The 18,019-nt window shown below is 38.2% G+C and overlaps 1 protein-coding gene across 3 annotated transcripts in view; it reads left to right on the forward strand.

Moving 5' to 3' along the window:
* The window catches only part of Mastl (microtubule associated serine/threonine kinase like), a 36,889-nt gene that overhangs the window by 15,950 nt on the left and 2,920 nt on the right, over nt 1-18,019 (forward strand). The window contains exons 7-11 of one of the 3 annotated variants that reach the window (XR_007973255.1): nt 1,404-1,576; nt 4,008-5,120; nt 6,272-6,413; nt 11,788-11,922; nt 16,768-16,851. Coding sequence is in view for 2 of the 3 variants with exons in the window: in XM_052156974.1 (XP_052012934.1) it covers nt 1,404-1,576; nt 4,008-5,120; nt 6,272-6,413; nt 16,768-16,881; nt 17,418-17,519 (1,644 nt within the window). In the remaining variant the exon portion in view is untranslated. Of the gene's footprint in view, nt 1-1,403; nt 1,577-4,007; nt 5,121-6,271; nt 6,414-11,787; nt 11,923-16,767; nt 16,882-17,417; nt 17,520-18,019 lie in introns of those variants that run through there. The other 2 variants (XM_052156974.1, XM_052156975.1) reach the window with 2 other exon arrangements.

Here is an 18,019-nt window from a genome sequence, read left to right on the forward strand (position 1 = left end):
AAAGCATTCTTGAGTCTAATGGAAAGTGAAGTGAGGGCATTTATTCAGTCTACAAAACCACTTGAGAAAGCTAGTATGGTGGTGCACTGTTGTAATTTCAATGCTAAAGATAGAGACAGGGATCCCCTGGGCTGCCAGCCAGCCAAGACTGCTTAGCCAGCTCTAGACAGAAAGAAACCTTATCTCAGAATACTAAGTGGGAGCTGGACAGATGACTCAGCAGTTAAGGGCACTGGCTGCTTTTCCAGAGAACCCATGTTCAATTCCCAGGGCCCATGTGGCAGCTTACAACTGTTTACAACTCCAGTTACAGGGATCTAACACATACTCTGGCCTCTGTGGGTAAGAAGATGATGCATGGTGCATGCGACACTCTGCCCCAGACTGGTCTCTGGCCTCCAACTCAATGCACACACACATGCACAAAGCTAAGAAGCAACCATTTGCTAGCCATTTATGTAAGACAAAGAAGCATGTGTACTCTAGGTGCTGCCATATTGCAGCTCAGTAGTCAGTTTTCTGTCATGTAACTTATCAGATCATAGTAACAAAATCCCTTATAAAAAGGCACAGGTGTAAAGCTCACTGTTAGAATGTTTGGTTGGTGTGTGTGTGTGTGTGTATATATATATATACACACATATAAATATATACATATATATATACACATACATACATGTACATGGTCATGGGTTCAATCCTGAGCACTGGAAAAACAAAAAAGCAAATGCCTGTGGCTTTCTATAATTAGTACGCCGATAAGCTTATAAATTTCAACATCTCCAGTACTGCTACAGTTTAATTAAACATTAATTGAGCTAGGTCAATTTAATAACATTTTAACCTTACAGCATATCTTTTTTTTCCTAGTGTAAGACTTTTTTTTTATTTGATATATTCTTTATTTACATTTCAAATGATATCCCCTTTCCTGGATCCCCCCCTCCTCAAAAGTCCCATAAGCCTTCTTCCTGTCCCCTGTTCCCCAGTCATGCCCTTCTCGTTTCCCTGTCCTGGTATTCCCCTATACTGCTGCACCTTACAGCATATCTTAATAATGCATACTAGTAAATGGTCTGTTATTGATAACTCCAAAGTAAATCATATATAGCTCAAAATCAATTTCCTGCTTATTGTCTTTTAATGTCCTTAGCCTGGTTTTTATTTTACAAATGTAAAGTGATTTGGCTTAGTTATAACCTTAGTTCTAACCTGTTTGAAATAATTTCTGAATCTAAACATAATAAAAATCATAGCAGATATACCAATATCCTTGTGGGCTAGGTAATGTTCACAAAGAGTAGTCATAATATATAATATATATTACAGTTACCTGGAAAGAGTCAAGTTCCATAAACAACTAGTAGCTGTGAAAATAAACTAGCATTTTCTTTTCCCTACAGGTTTTGAAACCCTTGCATCCAATCCAGAAATACCTGTGAAATGTCTGACTTCTAACCTACTCCAGTGTAGGAAAAGACTGGGTACCTCAAGTACTAGTAGCCAGTCTCATACCTTCGTATCCAGTGTGGAGTCAGAATGCCACAGCAGTCCCAAAAGGGAAAGAGACTGCCAGGTTAGGAGGAAGGGTACATAACCTAAAGCAAATACGCACGTGAGACCAGTGATACTAACACCAGCCCTTTCATAAGAAACTTGTAAGGAAATGACATTGCCTCATGGGTACAGTGGAGGTATTATAAGAAAGTCTTCATCTTTCTGGATATTGTGTCAGATTCTTGTAAAAGCTTCATTTCATCCCTCATTTGATTGATACTGGTCATACATGCTGAAATGTATGATGAGTGACTGTTGTAGTGAACCAGCTGAAAATGTCTGACCTCCAGGCACTTTTTCATCTCCTTCTGTGAGAGACATGAGATAATTGAGGGTTTGCTATTGTTGTTTCCAGACATAATTTTAAAACTTATAATATCTCTTTCTGTACTGTTTACTACAAATTTCTCATCTGATAGAATGGAAACTCTTCAGATTTAACTTTTAGGACATAAAGTTAATAGGGATGTTTCCTTCAAAGTGTCTATCACAGAGCAGTTGTTCGCCAAATGAATGGATGTTCTTAAATCATCTTACTTGAGCCAGGCTGCGGTGGGCCACGCCTTTAAACCCTGCACACAGGAGGCTGAGGCTGGTGGCTGTGGTGGGCCACGCCTTTAAACCCTGCACACAGGAGACAGGCTGGTGGATCACTGGGCTCCAGAACAGCCAAACCTACAATGAAAAACTCTGCCCTGAACCAGCCCCCCAAATATTATTTTATTTACTTTATGTTTTGCTTTTTCTATAGTTATTAATACTAATAGAAAAGGTCATAGAAATATATATAAAATTAAACTAAGTTCTCCTCCATAGAAGGGTAATATCAAAATAAGTCATTTGATAAAGTAATTGATGTTATATTTGCTTCTTATTCCCAAAAATATGACTTTTTCTCACTATTGTTGGATAATTGTATTTTTAGGGTAAAGTCAAACATAGATAAAACAAGACATCTGCATCTTTTTCCTTTTAGACTTTGCTATAGATAACATATGCTGTATAATAACCAGATTCTTCTAGAACTCTTATCTCCTTCATTTTGCAGAGATCATACTGTGCACTCTGTCAGTTTATATATAGCTCTATTCTTCCTCCCTCTCAGTGCTGCACTGAGGGAGCAGGACCGAGAGGACAGGGAACTAGAGCGTAGGAAAACTAAGATTATACAAGTGACAGCAATAACACTGTTATGACTCCAAGGCTCAGCAGTGTCTATACCAGAAACACCAGTGAATTATAATTCAGAAATCTTTTTGCAGTGTTCCTTGCTACTAAGTAAGTTAATAATAGTTAATAAAGTTCGATGGTTATACATTGAAAATAGATGCCATTAAGGCTGGGGTTGTATCTTTGTGGTGTAGTTTTGCATGATCCTAAATTCAATCTCCAGTAATGCCAGGAAAACAAAAGGTAGTATTGACATGGCAGAAGATTCATGCTATGACAGTATCCTTATAAATCCTATAGGGCTGTGGAGATGGTTCCACAGTTAAGAGCACTGGCTACAGTATATTATATATACAATATATACAAAATTCTGAAACAGGTACCTTCAGATTTTTTTCAATTCAGTCTGCAAGAAAAGCATTTTGCTAGTCTGGGGTTGGTACAGTGCTTGCCTAGCAAGCACAGCACTCTGGGATCAATCTCCAGCATCCTAAAACCTGGGCCTGGTGGCACATACTGTAATTCCATGAGAGTTGAAGGTCATCCTTGCTACTTACTTAGCCTGAGATACATGAGACTATCTCAAAAAGAGAAAAGGAAAGTGGGAGGCTGGAGTGGGATGTAAAGTGAGCAAGTAAAATAATAATTAAAAAAACAAAGGGAAAAAAAGCATTTTGTTTTCATTTCAGTGTCAGTCGATCTTTTTGATAATTACTTTTTTATTAATTTATTTATTTTCGTTCATTGGCACACTACCCCTCAGTTATATCCACAACCCCAACAATGGATTTCAATTTAAACTCATTTCTGGTTTTACTTTATTGTTTATATAGTGACACATGTTTATAATAACTACTTTTAGTCAGTAATTTTTCAGTTAGTAGATTTTAGGCCCTTACATTTTGCCATTTTAAGCAGAATTGCCATGTCCCTATTGCAAAATAGATTATGTACTATACTTATAAGCCTACCCCAAAATTTGACTGAATATATTCTGTTAATTTTTCTTGTTTAATATCATGTAGTATATTATCAAAATAAATATTGAGACATAATTTATTTAAATTGTAGCCAATGTTATATTTGGAACAGTGTGATTATTAGCAATGTAGTCTATAGTAAGCTTATGCTATATTTGACTTTAACTCTTCAGTTCCATCTAAAAACAAAAAAAGACAGCATACTAGTTGACTGGGTTACTTCTCACCTGTAGACATTCATAGATTAGAAGCTTTGAAAGAACTAAGGCTTGTAACTGAAGAGCCTTTCCCGCCTCTTAGAGTACCAAGGCATCAGGCTGTGCAGTGAGCTGGAGTGCAGGCGGAATGCTGTGTGCACAATCCGCGGGTGCCATGAAGACCAAGACGGATCTGGAATTAGCACTTTCTCCCATTCACAGCACCAGTGCCGTTCCCGCCACTGGAAGCGATCAGGTGACCCTCCCTCGAAAATGCTTCAAGGAAATCTCTTGGGAAGCAAGAGAACTGGATATAAATAATGAGGACATGGCCATTGATGAGGGACAGTCTACTTTCTGTCAGTCCAGCCAGTGGGCTGTAAATTCTAGTGCTACATCTGAAGAACACCTTGGCAAAAGAAATTGTAAAAGAAATTTCCACATGGTTGACTCCAGTCCTTGTCAGGAAATTATACAAAGTAAAAAAAACTGTATTGAGTATGAAGCCAGGAAGGAAAGTCAGGGCTGCTGTGCAAATCAAAGTACAGGCTTGACAGCCGAAGTCCAGAACCTGAAGCTATCAGTGTGCGAAAGTCAGCAGCATGACTATGCCAATAAGGAGAACATTGTCACCTATTTAACTGACAGACAAACCCCAGAAGAACTGCATATACCAACAATAGCAAAGAACCTTATGTCTGAACTAGATGAAGACTGTGAGCTGACCAGTAAAAAAGACTGCCTCAGTTCTAACTCTGTTTGTTCTGATGAGGACAGAGCCCCTAAAACTGTCTGTGTGGACTCGGATTCATCTTTTCCTGGAGTGTCTGTAATGGAAAGCTCACTGGAAAGTCAGGCCTTAGAACCAGATAAAAGCATCAGAGACTACTCTTTTGAAGAACCCAATACTGAAGATCTACTTTTGATACCAAAATGCCAAGAAAATTCCTTGTCAAAAGATGACTGCCATGCTTCTATCCAAGACAGTAACCGAATGTTAGCTCCTCCTTCAAAGGTGCCCAAAACATTAACCTCTAAGACCAATGTCGTGGCTTTTCAAAGTTTTAACAGTCATATTAATGCATCTAGTAATTCAGAACCATCCAAAATGAGCATAACTTCTTTAGATCCTATGGACATTTCCTGTGGTTACAGTGGTTCGTATCCTATGGCTGTGACCCCTACTGAAAAAGGAAGAACGTATATGTCACTTCAGGTATGTTCCACTTTACTCTTACAATATTAGAGTAATAACCTAAGAGACATGCTTGCCTCTTAGCTAGGTTACATGGTATTAATTATACAGTTTGATTCTCCTATAAGTGGTTGAAATTTTTTCATGCATAAAAGTGAAGTTGATAGTGACATTTATTATTCTTAATAGCTGTATAACTATGCTTTTTCTATAAGAAAATACATATTTCACTGATCTCAATATACCTTAATATGAAATTGAAGATTATCTTAATATCCTCCAACAGTAATATATATTTCAAATATTATTTGTCTTTATTTTCTATACTTGTGTAAACCAAAAATTCCATTTCTTTTATTCCTTTGAAGGGGCATTATGAAAAGATTACACTCCAAATTTAGGTTATGAGATTTCAGTTTTCCGTTAAGGACTTAGATGTCCCTTAACCTCAGAACCTATTTTCCAAATGCCTATAAGTGACAAAAGCCCCTGTCATTCTACTTTCAAAGATTGGTGTTGGAGCTGGAAAGATGGTTCAGGGGTTAAGAGCACTAAGTGTTCTCCCAGAGGTCCTGAGTTTAATTCCCAGTAACCACATGATGGCTCACAACCATCTGTAAAGGGATCCCGTATTCATATAAATAAAATAAATAAATCTAAAAAAAAAAAAAAAAAAAAAAGGTTGGTGTTAAGCAGAAATTACATTAAAACTTTTAAAGACCGCTTAGTACAAGAGATGACAGACACTTAGTTCATCTTAATATTGTCTTAATATTTTTCAATCATTTTGTCAGCCATACCTTTTCTTATTTATATCAATCTAGGCTGTCAAGGTACTTTTCTTAGGTGGAATTCCTCCTTATAAAGCTTTAATCTGAATTCTTTGGAGGCTAAAGCAAGATCATGGTTTGAGCTGTATAGTAAAACTATCTAAAAAGATTTTTTTTCTTTTACAGACATATCTTACAAAAACAGTTGACATTATCAGAGCTATTGAATTTGATTACATAAGAACTTTTTAATAATTATAACTAGCCGGAGTCTGCTTTTAAATCCCTGATCAAGGATTTGAATGCATATTTCATACCTAAAGAATGTTTGTTAACGCTTCAGTGCTTTTATTCATTTGAAAGAAATTAACATATTTCTTGTCTCTTGAACTCTTAAATTAGCAGACTCCAAATCAGGTCAAGTTGGGAACATCATACAGAACTCCAAAGAGTGTGAGAAGAGGGGCACCCCCAGCAGATGATGGGCGAATTCTAGGAACTCCAGATTACCTGGCACCTGAGCTCTTACTGGGTAGAGCCCATGGTAAGATAGACATTGTGTGTCTGGGTTTCATGTTTTTAATCAGTGACAACATTACCCTTTTATATGAAATTTCTTTGATCTGTATTCAAATCTCCTACTCTTCTCTCATAAGTTGTCTTCTAACATCTAAACTATGGGCTTGTGGGTTGTTTGTGTGTTTTATTTTTGCTGTTTGAGACAGCATTTTTGTACAGGCCTGGCTTCAATACTTGAAAGGAGTACTTGGCACCTCTCTGTCACGTAGCATTTATAGTGGGAAAAGGAAAAAGGAAACAGCTTGGGGCTGTGGAGGTAGCCAGCTCAGTGTTTGCTGGGCAAAAAAGAGGACCCACATTAAAAATGAGTCATGAAATGGGAGGGTGGGGGTGGCATGCTGGCCAATCCAATAATCTTAGCAGTGAGGAGACAGAGACAGGAGGATCCTGGGGGCTGGCTGGCCTACCAGTCTTGCCATATCAGTTCTAGGTTTAGTCATGAGACTTTGTTTCAAAAAGTTAGGCAGAGACTAAGAAAGGAAGATGAACTTTTTGGCCTCTACATGTGTACACACACCCCACAACACATGTGTATATGTACATACATAAATATGCATATATCACAACACATACACATTTCAAAAAAAATATTCTCTGGGTATAGGGGAATAAACACAGTAAAGCACATAGCCATTTCTCTTGTGTTCATTTACTTTGTGCGGCTGAAGATAAAAACTTAGGCCGTATAAATGTGCTCTGGGCAAGAGTTCTACCACTGAGCCACATCTGCAGATTCAATGGGTTTTTTTCCGCTTCTTTGACTCAGTCTCGCTGATCCAGAGAAGCTCTGCCCTCAGTCTGGACTAAAGTGACTTTAAAGTTAGCCTGAAATTTCTTTTCACTCTTCAAAATTTAACCTCATTTCTAGTCACAGCAATGCAAAAAAGGAACTAATGCAGTTGTGAGTTACTAAATGTAATAGTTTATTTATACTTTGGATTTATGTAATATAAACTGCAACATAAGCACAGCCAAATATCATAAGTCCCAGGTAGTCTGCAGTCAGCAGTCTGGAGAGGCAGGTCACACACTATTCTCAGTGGCTGAGACCCCAGCGGTAAGCACACCAAGTCAGTTCCCAGTGAAGCTCCAGTCATTTTCTCTCCCGTGTATCATCCATGTGTCCCTGGAGTATTGCTGTGAGTCATGTCTGACATACACTCAGGAATCTACCAACTCCAGCTCTAAATTAGATCGTTTTGACTACAATTACCCTGAATCCATCCAACAAATACAGACATAAGCATAAGAGCTTGCAGTGTACTTGCAAAATTTAAATACAAGCAATAAAAAACAAAACCAACAACAAAATCCTATTAAGTAAAACAGATTACAATGAAATTACAAAATGAAAACAATTTTTTATTTCATGAAAATTATAGTTAACTAGTTAGGTAGTAGCCTTTTTTTTTTTAAAACAATTGCCTTATTTTTGTGTGTATGAGTGTCTGCATTTATGTATGTTCACCAGGCGAACTCCTGGTGTCCAGAGAGGCCAGAAGAGTGTCAGATTCATTGTGAGACACCACACTGTAGATCCTGGGAACCGAACTCAGAAACCCAGAAAATAGTTTTCTTGAGTTATAATCTACATTATTTACAATTGACCCAATTAATGTATATAATGTGAGGATTTGTTTGTTTCAGTGTATTCCCACGGTTGTATAAGCATCACTATAATATTAATCATTCCATCAGCCTTAAACCATGTACCTATTAGTAGCCACCACCTACTTTCTCCTGCTCTCTCACCCTATCCCAGCTCCAGTCAGACACTACTTCAAAGCTTGGCCTACTCTGGGTACTTTATATAGATAGAGTCATATTAGCAACAACAATACAAACCACCCTTATTTATCCTCACCAAAATGGTCAATCCAGAAATGAACCAACCTTCAGGATAGTACATTAGAATAAAATAATACAGAAAATGTGGTACATTTACTCAGCTATTAAAAATAATGAATTCATGAAATTCTTAGACAAATGGATGGAACTAGAAAATATCATCCTGAGTGAGGTGACCCAATCACAAAAGAACACACATGGTATGCACTCATAAGTATATATTAGCCCAGAAGCTTGGAATACCTAAGACACAATTCACAGATCAAATGAAGCTCAAGAAGGAAGAAAGAACAAAGTATGGATACTCTGGTCCTTCTTAGAAGGGGGAACAATATTCCCACAGGAGGAGATACAGAGACAAAGTGTGGAGCAGAGACTGAGGGAGAGACTGTCCAAAGACTGCCCCACCTAGGGATCCATCCCATATACAGTTACAAAACCCAGATACTACTGTGGATGCCAACAAGTGCTTGCTGACTGGAGCCTGATATAGCTGTCACCTGGAAAGCTTTGCCAGTGCATGACAAAAATAATAATAATAATAATAATAATAAAGAATACTTTACCTGTCTCTTTTTTTCTTCCTTTCTCTTTCAAAAAAAATTCTTCTTTCTACATTCTGAAGTAAACTATATTCATCTGCCAGTTTGATATCACAAAAATATTACAAAGTAAATGGCTCAAAATGCAGCAAAAAAAGTATGCTTCACAGATGGAAAAGTTTTAAGTCTAGAGTAGGGACTTTTAAAACCTTTAGAAAAAGCAAGCCTTCCATGATCTGCAAGCTTATGATAGTTTCCTGGCCATCTTTGACATTCTGTTTCTATCTCTTTATATGTGGTGTTTTCCCTCTATCTCTACCTTCGTTATTTTGACATGTCATAATTTTTTAAATTTATGTATTAATTTCTTTTAATTTTTTGGTGGCATACCAAATAATGAGTTTCATCATGTATGTATGCATGCACGCATCCATATATGTAGAACTATATTTGGCTAATATTAACCCCCTACTCACTGGACATCTTCCTCTACTCAAATAGTTTTGCTTCTGCTTTCAAGTCTGGTATGTGTATACTTTTTATTACATTTATTAATTTAGTGTGTGCATGTGTATGTAATTCAAGGGAAAATTTTTGTGCTCCAGATTCAGTCTTGAATCTTTCTTTTCTTGTCTCAAAAGATAAGGTGGAGATCAATAAAGGAAGATATCAATACCTTAGTTACAATTCAATTGCTATGAAGAGACACCATGACTAAGGCAATGCTTTTAAAAGGAAGCATTTAATTGGAGGCTTACTTACAGTTTCAGAGACTTATTAATCCATTATCATCATGGCTGGGAACATGGTGGCGGGCAGGCGGGTACTAGAGTGGAGCTGAGAGGCTGCTAAGCATCCTGATCATCCTTTGCTAGGATGAGAGGACTGAGTTTAGCTTAAGCTTTGAAACCTCAAAGCCTATCTACCCCCTAGTGATACACTCCCTTCACCAAAACTAAGTCTCCTAATCCTTCTAACCCTTCTCAGACAGTGCAGTGTATTCAAATTAACTAAGCATTCAAATATATAAGCGTATAGGGGCCATTCTTATTCAAGCATTACACCTAATGTTAACCTTTTGTTGCCACACATCCATGCACAGATGAGTACACATACACATACATATACACACACCATACATGCATGCAGTACACACACAAAGTAAACACAGGATCAATATAAAAAAGGAAAGTATCAAAGTGGTTTTCCTTCGTCCTCTACAATTAACTGAAACTTAGGATATCAGGCTCTAAAGCTATCAGGTGGAAGATCTGTGCCCAGCTCCACCTGACTGCTCAGTGTGAGTCTACTGCCACCTAAACTTCTGTGCAGGTCACCTAGCCCTCCCACATGCACACTGCCTCCCATCTGTCTCTTAGTCCTAGGGCTATGGCAGGTTGGCTAGGCTCCCTGATTTATGATTATTTCCTTATATTAGGCCCCGACCCAACTCAGTCCTACATAGTAGAAAATAGACTTCATTATTCTCTCATTAATTGCATCAGAATCAATGTCTCCTGGACCCTAACTAGATTGAATCCTTGCAAGATCCCTGGGCTGACCTATTGCCAGTCTCTTGGTCAGTGCTGCCCGGCTTACCTTCTGAATAAGGCTTCTGTTTTCCTTCCCCTTGTAGGACTGTGTGGCTCAGTGTGTGTGGCTTTCCCCATCTTACTGAATTGCCCTTCTGTTCTCAGCACCTCTCACCTGCCTAATCACCTATGTTGTGATGTGTGATGCTCCCCACTTCTGTTACTCTCATTCTTCTCTTTTACCACAGCAAACATTTTCCCTTGAATTACATACACATGCACACACTAAATTAATAAATGTAATAAAAAGTATACACACACCAGATGTAAAAGCAAAAGCAAAACTATTTGAGTAGTGTTCGTGGCTGGCTTATATAAAGGCACCAGTCACATTGAATTATGCCCTGAATAAACCTGCTCTAATCTAGGATAACTCATCTTAAGTAATTACATCTATAAATGACCTAGTACTTTTAGTGGACTAGGTGAGAGTCAACCTATGATATAAATGTGTCTTTAGTTTTTGATTGTTGTTGATGGACTTGTGGATTTGAACCCAGGCATGTGCTCTACACCTTTAGGGTTAGATTTGTTGTTTGTTTGTTTTGGAAGGCAAGGCAGGAAGGTGCCATGAGCCCAAAAAGAATGTACTGTGGAGGAGGGAGAGATAGCTCTGTGCTTAAGCACTTGTCTTCCAGAGGAGCGGCGGTCAGTTCCAGCACTCATACAAGGCTACTCACACCTGCCTCTAGCTCCACCTCCAAAGGATTGAACTTCCATGGCTTCCAGGCACATGCATACATGTGAGGCATTCACTCACACAGACAAATAAAAATTTAAAAAAAAAAATCTTAAAATAACAAAAGTGAGGCCATAGGAAGACAAGCAGTCCCAACTAACCCAGACCCCAGGGAGCTCCCAGAGACTGAGCCACCAACCAGGGTCGTGCACAGGAGGGCCCAGAGCCCCTGACACATATACAGCAGATATCTTCCTGGTCTGGCCTAAGTGGGAGAAGATGCACTTAATCCTTGAAACTTGAGGCTTCAGGGAAGAGGGAAACCTGGTTGGGGGGAGGGAGGATCACCCTCTCAGAGGCAAGAGGGAAGAAGAAGAGGCTGAGAAACTAGGACAGGAGACTGAGGAGAGGGGCAACAACTGGAATGAAATAAATAAAATAATTTAAAAAACAAAAGCTCCACCTTTAATAAAAATGTATGTACATGTGTCTGTGTGTGTACACGTGTGTGTACATATGTAAATGCAGGCACAGGAGTCAGACAAGTATTGGCCCTCATCTGCTTTCCACGTTGTTTGAGAAAGGGTTTCTGCTATTTTTCTCTGTGTACTCCAGGCTAAGTGTCCTACTCCTAGACTCCTAGGAATCCTCTGGTCTCTGCTTCCTGTCTTCCTGCAGGAGCTCTGAGGTATAGATGCCTGTGCCATTGCATCTGTGTGTTTACATACACCCTGGGAATCTGAACTCAGCTCCGCTTCCTTCACAAGCACAGCTGCTTCTTTGGTTTGGTTTTCCTTTTGGTTTCTTTGAAAGGTATGTGGTGTTTTTGCTCTTGAGACATGGTCTCACTATGGACTCCTGGCTGGCCTAGAATTCTTACATACATCAGACTAGCCTTGAACTCACAGATCTTCCTGCCTCTGCCTAGAGAGTACTAGGATCAAAGTGCCTGGTGCCTGACAAGAACTTATAATGCAGTGAGCCAGCTCCCCAGCCCAACTGTGCTAAAGTCTACTAGGACAAATAACTGAGCTTCCTGATTATAGTAAAAATGTTGCAGACCAGAGCCAAATTATGTTGAGTTATATTAATGCCTTTGAAAGCCATGTACTGCCCACACCTATCTGATCTAACATCCTTGTGCCAATCATAGCCAAAATTCTTCTCAGCAGATCACTGGCCTCCACCAGGCTAGAGCTAAGGAAGTCAGCAGCATCTGAAGCCTGTAACTGCATTTCACCTGCTGTGGATCCCAGGGACTTAATTTATGTCATAAAACTTGCACACCAACTGCTTTTAGCCACAGAGCTGTATTGCTGAGCCTATTTATTTGAGGATTTGTATTTTGGCTTGTTGGTTTGTTTTTGGTTTGTTGGGGGGTTTGTTTGTTTGTTTGTTTGTTTTACTTTATGACCATTCTGTCATTTTCTCTCTGTAACAGCATGGACAAAAACTCAGTCTGCCCCTAAAATTCCTGAAAATGGAGTTACAAACCTTTGGCCACTTCATTTTAACTTACTGGAAACTAAAATTGTTATTCTTTATGGACTTATAATGTTTAACTATTTTTAAATGTAGCATACTTATATGTAAATATTGGCATTTTAGGACTTTTTAGCAAAACAGTGGCAGTAATGTGTAGGGATCATTGCCTATCTACATGTCCCTCATTTTTTGTCTTTCTGTGCCATTAAAAACCAGTTGTTCCAGGTCTCAGCCAGCCCTAGCTAAGATATACGTATCTGAGAATTAACTGTAGAATTTAGGACAGAATTTTAAAAGCTATTATACAAAGACTTTATCCCAGTCAGGGCCAACAAAATTATAGATAGTAAAACATTCATTTTGAGCTTTCTGAATGATTTGAATCTGGAATTTTCAAATGTAAATTCTGAAAACTAAGGCTAAAAAAGAGAAAAAGAAACATTTACAAGAGTAATAACTGATGCCTTGCATTTAGTAGATGATTAAATTATTAAAACATGCTTTTTTATTAAATGCTTGTCTGAAATGAGTGTTCTATTGATGGGAAGAGACCATGACCAAAGTTACTCTTAGAAAAGAAAGCATCTAATTGGGCGTTGCATACGGTTTCAGGCAGGCGGGCAGGCAGAGCGGGTAGGCGGGCAGGCAGGCAGGCAGAGACAGGGCTGAAAAAGTAACAGAGCTGCACATCCAGATCCACAGGCAGCAGGGGGAGAGGGACTGAGCTTGGAACCGGCTTTGGGAACCTCAAAGCCCACCCTCAGTGACACGGTCCTCCAACAAGGCCATACCTCCTAATCATGTCATGTGGTGCAGCTCCATGCTCACCTGCTATTCAAATCTACAAGCCTTTAGGGGCCATTGTCCTTCAAACCACCACAGTGCTCAAATTTCTAAACTGCTTTTTGTGATCAAATTTAAAATGTACATTTAGAATAGTTTGAAAAGTTAAAGAACTAGCCTATATGTAGAAAAACTTTTAAATAGTTTCTAGACTTTATCCTATGTTAAACATTTTTTCATTGTTAAGATCAATTATTTTTCCTACTAGGAAAGTAAATTTGTCACTCCACATTAATTCATTATCTATGAGATTAGATAAAACAGTTTGTGCATAAAAAGATGATATTGCATTTAGAATCTGTTCATTAAATCATTACTGTTTGTTGTAACAGTGTGCTCGCAGTGTGCAACATAATGCTAGCTAGGTCCGTTTCTGACAGATGCAATCTGATAAAAAGTCACAGAATTTTTTTCCTCTCACTTTTCAGATATGTTTTGATGGTGGTGATGTTGTAAATACATAAGTATTTATCCAGTCTGCTATCACTGTCCCCAAGAGACTCCTGTGTCTCCCCTTGTTCCTCCAGGAAAAAAATAAGCATTCGCTAGCTCCTCCCTTTTCCTAAAAACTATAATTACATGGATAACAAAGAAAGATGTCTCACAGTATTTTCCCCTCCTTTGCCCAGTGTCAGTATTTATCTTGGCCAGCTCTTGTGGACATGAGGCGTTCTTTAATGCTCACAGTAATTTAAGACCAAGGGGAAAAAAGCAATGCACTAAGAGCCTACTTGAGAATCCAAGCGGCAGTAAGGCCTACCTAAGATACAGCATGTCACCTTTATCTCCTATTAAGCACAGGGTTTTCTAAAAGTAATATTTTATAGTAAAAGATCTTTTCCAAAACACAGAAAGGATGAAGACAAAGAGAGTAAAGTGTGCCATAAACAGATTTAAAAAGAGGTAAAGGCACATAGGTACTTACTATATATACTCTTTAGTTTTACCATGGTTAGCCTTTAAATCTTATTTAAAAGTCCTTAAATGAGCTGGGAGATAGATCAGCAGGTAAGACTACTTTGCTACTCTTGCAGAGGACCTAGGTTCAATTCCCAGTACCCACATGGTAGCTGACAACAATCTATAACTCCAGTTCCAAGGGATCTGACCTCTTAGTTAGTTCTGCTTCTGTCACTACTAATATTTGGTACACAGAAAAAAAAGGCAACTTTTTTCTGAAAAAAATTTAAAATGGTATTGTCATCTGATCTGAATTAATACCAAAATAGTAGGACAAATATAGACACAAGATATATAATAACTTAGAAGTTTAAAGTTGATCATTCCTAAAACCTGAACTAGCCACACCTCATGAGGTCATAGCTGTGTAATCAAACTAGCAAAAAGGAAAACTAAAAAAAAAAAAGGACTCTAAATAAAACATTGCATATAGTTCAAAAGACTATAGACACATAGAGAAATATAAAGTCAACTTGGTCAATTAAATTGGTTCTCTCAGGTGCTACTTTTGCTTCTTTAAGCCATACTGTTATTATTTTAAAACAGTGTTTCAAATAGCTCAGGCTGGCCTTGAACTCATCATGTAGCTAGAGGTTCACCCCGAACTTCTAATCCTTGTGCTTCTAGCTCGAGAGGCAAGTCCTAACTTGAACCTAGGGCCCCATACAAGAAAGGCAAGCAATTAAATAAGTTAAAAACTTAGCTACATACCTTACCTACTATCCTAATGGTGGGAGGCGGGTTAGGGACTTGAGACATGATCTCTGTAGCCTTGGCTGTCCTAGAACTTGCAATGCAAACCAGGCATGCATCATCTTGCCTATTTTCTTAATTATTTAAACTGTAAGCATAGTATTCCTGTGATACAAAGAAAAAACAACCAGACTCGGGTTGTAATCGGTAAATAAACTTCTTACTGATTCTACCAAGTGTTCCTCCCTCCAAAGGCTGCATTTTTGTCTATTCCGCCCAGTCTTTTTCAGACGTATGATTGAGCCTTCCTAGCCTTGTAGCATAAAATCATTTGACCTCTGCCAGCACAAATTGTGATTTGGCAATTGGGGTACCTGTGAATGAACGTCCCAGAAAGAAAGTCCATGTCTGTGTTAAAGATTCTACAAGACCAAATGATTGAACATTAGGATTATGGAGAGTTAAAGTATCACAGACAAGAGTCAAACTATCTTGGGCTATTTTTACTGCATTTGAAAGCCATTCACTGCCCACCTCTGTGTCTGACCTAACATCCTTTGACCATCAAAACCTTTAAAATGTTTTAAAGCAAAGAGCAAAAACAAATGCTCATTTTTGGCAAACTAGCTCCCACCAATTCAAAAGCTTAAGAATGTTGGCAGATAGTATCTGGAAACTATAACTAATTTTTCCTGCTTTTCTATGACCTACCTGTGGTCAGTGTCTGACTTATGACTTTCCTTGTTAGTTCAGTCCCATGTAACCACTTCTATAGTGGAACATGCCTTTTTCTTTTTTGAGATTTTACTTATTTTCATTTTATGTGTATGGTGTTTTGCCTACATATGTCTGTGTACCATATGTATGCCTGGTGCTTACTGAGGCCAGAGGAAGGTATTGATTGGATCCCTTGGTGCTAGGAATGGAATCTAGGTCCTCTGGAATAGCAGAACCACTTAACCACTGAACGATCTCCTCAACCGGGAACATGTCCTTCAAGGCAAATTAAATCCATGTTCCCAAACCATGATCATTCAAATTTGGCTACAGAATAGCTCTCACTCCCTTTGAGCTAAGAACTATAAACACTATTTAGGGCATTCGGTAACTACCTTTCCTTCAGTTAGTATAAATATTGCTGTCATACCTTGGGTGAAACAAGTGAAATACAGTATAATCTTTTTTGTGGTTGTTTTTGGTTTTTTGATTTGTTTTTTTAAGACAGGGTCACTGTGTAATCCTGGGTGTTCTGGAACTCACTCTGTAGACCAAGCTGGCTTCAAACTCAAGATCTGCCTGCCTCTGCCTCCCAAGTGCTGGCATCTGCCAGCATTGTCTTTCTTTGTTGTCATTTCTTGAATTAATATTTTCTGAAATATACTCCTTAATTGCTCTTTAAGATTTAGAATTCATCAAATATGCAAACTATCAGAATTTATTAATCTATCAAAAAGTGGCCTTGAAAAGTATTGCTAATGTAAATCTCTGGAGAGCTAAGGCGATGGTTATTGCCTGAGTGAAGATAATTTGAGGTTTTATACTGTATAGAAACAGAAGAAATCCCTAAAGCAAGAAGGCCAGGATGGCTCAAGCATCAGTATGCTGTGTTTCTGTTGTAAATGTAAATTACTTGTATGAAATGCTTGCAAATTCAGTGTATCTCCTTTTACATTCCAGGTCCTGCAGTAGACTGGTGGGCACTTGGAGTTTGCTTGTTCGAATTTCTAACAGGAATTCCTCCTTTCAATGATGAAACACCACAACAAGTATTCCAGAATATTTTAAAAAGAGGTGATTTCTTTTTATGTTTTCAATTAGGATAGATTCAGAGTAAGAGGATATAGCTCAATGGTAGAGTACTTGTCTAGCATACACAATACCCTTAACTGAATCCATAGGGAAAAAGAAAGTCATTTATCCCTATTAGTTGGGAATGACTTTTAAATCTGTTTAATAAAGGCATTTTAATACAAAGTTAAGTATGGGGTCAGAGGGGTATGAAAAAGATAGGTAGTCAAAAGAAAGTAAGATACACCCAGAAAAATGGGTGTTGATTTCTTCAAGGTTTGCAGAATGTAAAAAAATGTAAGTATGGCTCCTCAAGATAACATCAAAACTTTACTTGTGCCGGGCAATGGTAGCACACGGCTGTAATCCCAGCACTCTGGGAGGCAGAGGCAGGCGGATTTCTGAGTTCGAGGCCAGCCTGGTCTACAGAGTGAGTTCCATGACAGCCAGGGCTACACAGAGAAACCCTGTCTCAAAAAAATACCAAAAAAAACCAAAAATAAAATAAAATAAAACAACTTGTATATTTGTACTTGTAGATATCCCATGGCCAGAAGGTGAAGAAAAGCTATCAGATAATGCTCAAAGTGCAATGGACATGCTTTTAACCATTGATGATACAAAGAGAGCTGGAATGAGGGGTAAGGGTTTGGTCAATACCCTCCTTTACACTTGCTAGTTTGACTGCTTAGTGATAAAATGATAGTTCCTATAGATATGCATTTATATATGTGTCTTTATTTCAATTAAAAACTCTGCCCAGTGTAGTTGCAACTCACACTCTGAATTTTGTAACTCCATAAGGCACCAGAAACAATATATCGTTTCTTCTAGTTTAGAAAACATTAAATTTCCTAAATCAATATTCCCACCACAGCCATTAGTCATCTTCCAATATTCTCCTTAAAAGTAGGTACAGTTTTGGGTTTACTTACTGTCTTGTCAGTTCTTTATTTACTAGCATTTATATTGTTGCTTTTAAAGGTAAAGGGTTAAAAGATGGACTTGGTGGCATAAGGCACCTAGGAGCCTGACACAGAAGAACTGCCATGAGTTCAAAGCCAATCTAGGCTCCACAGTAAATAAAATAATAAAATAAAATAAAAATCTGTCCAAAAAAAACATGAAGAGGAGATGTAGC

The sequence above is a fragment of the Apodemus sylvaticus genome, chromosome 14 (assembly GCF_947179515.1).
Source record: "Apodemus sylvaticus chromosome 14, mApoSyl1.1, whole genome shotgun sequence".
Taxonomy (NCBI): domain Eukaryota; kingdom Metazoa; phylum Chordata; class Mammalia; order Rodentia; family Muridae; genus Apodemus; species Apodemus sylvaticus.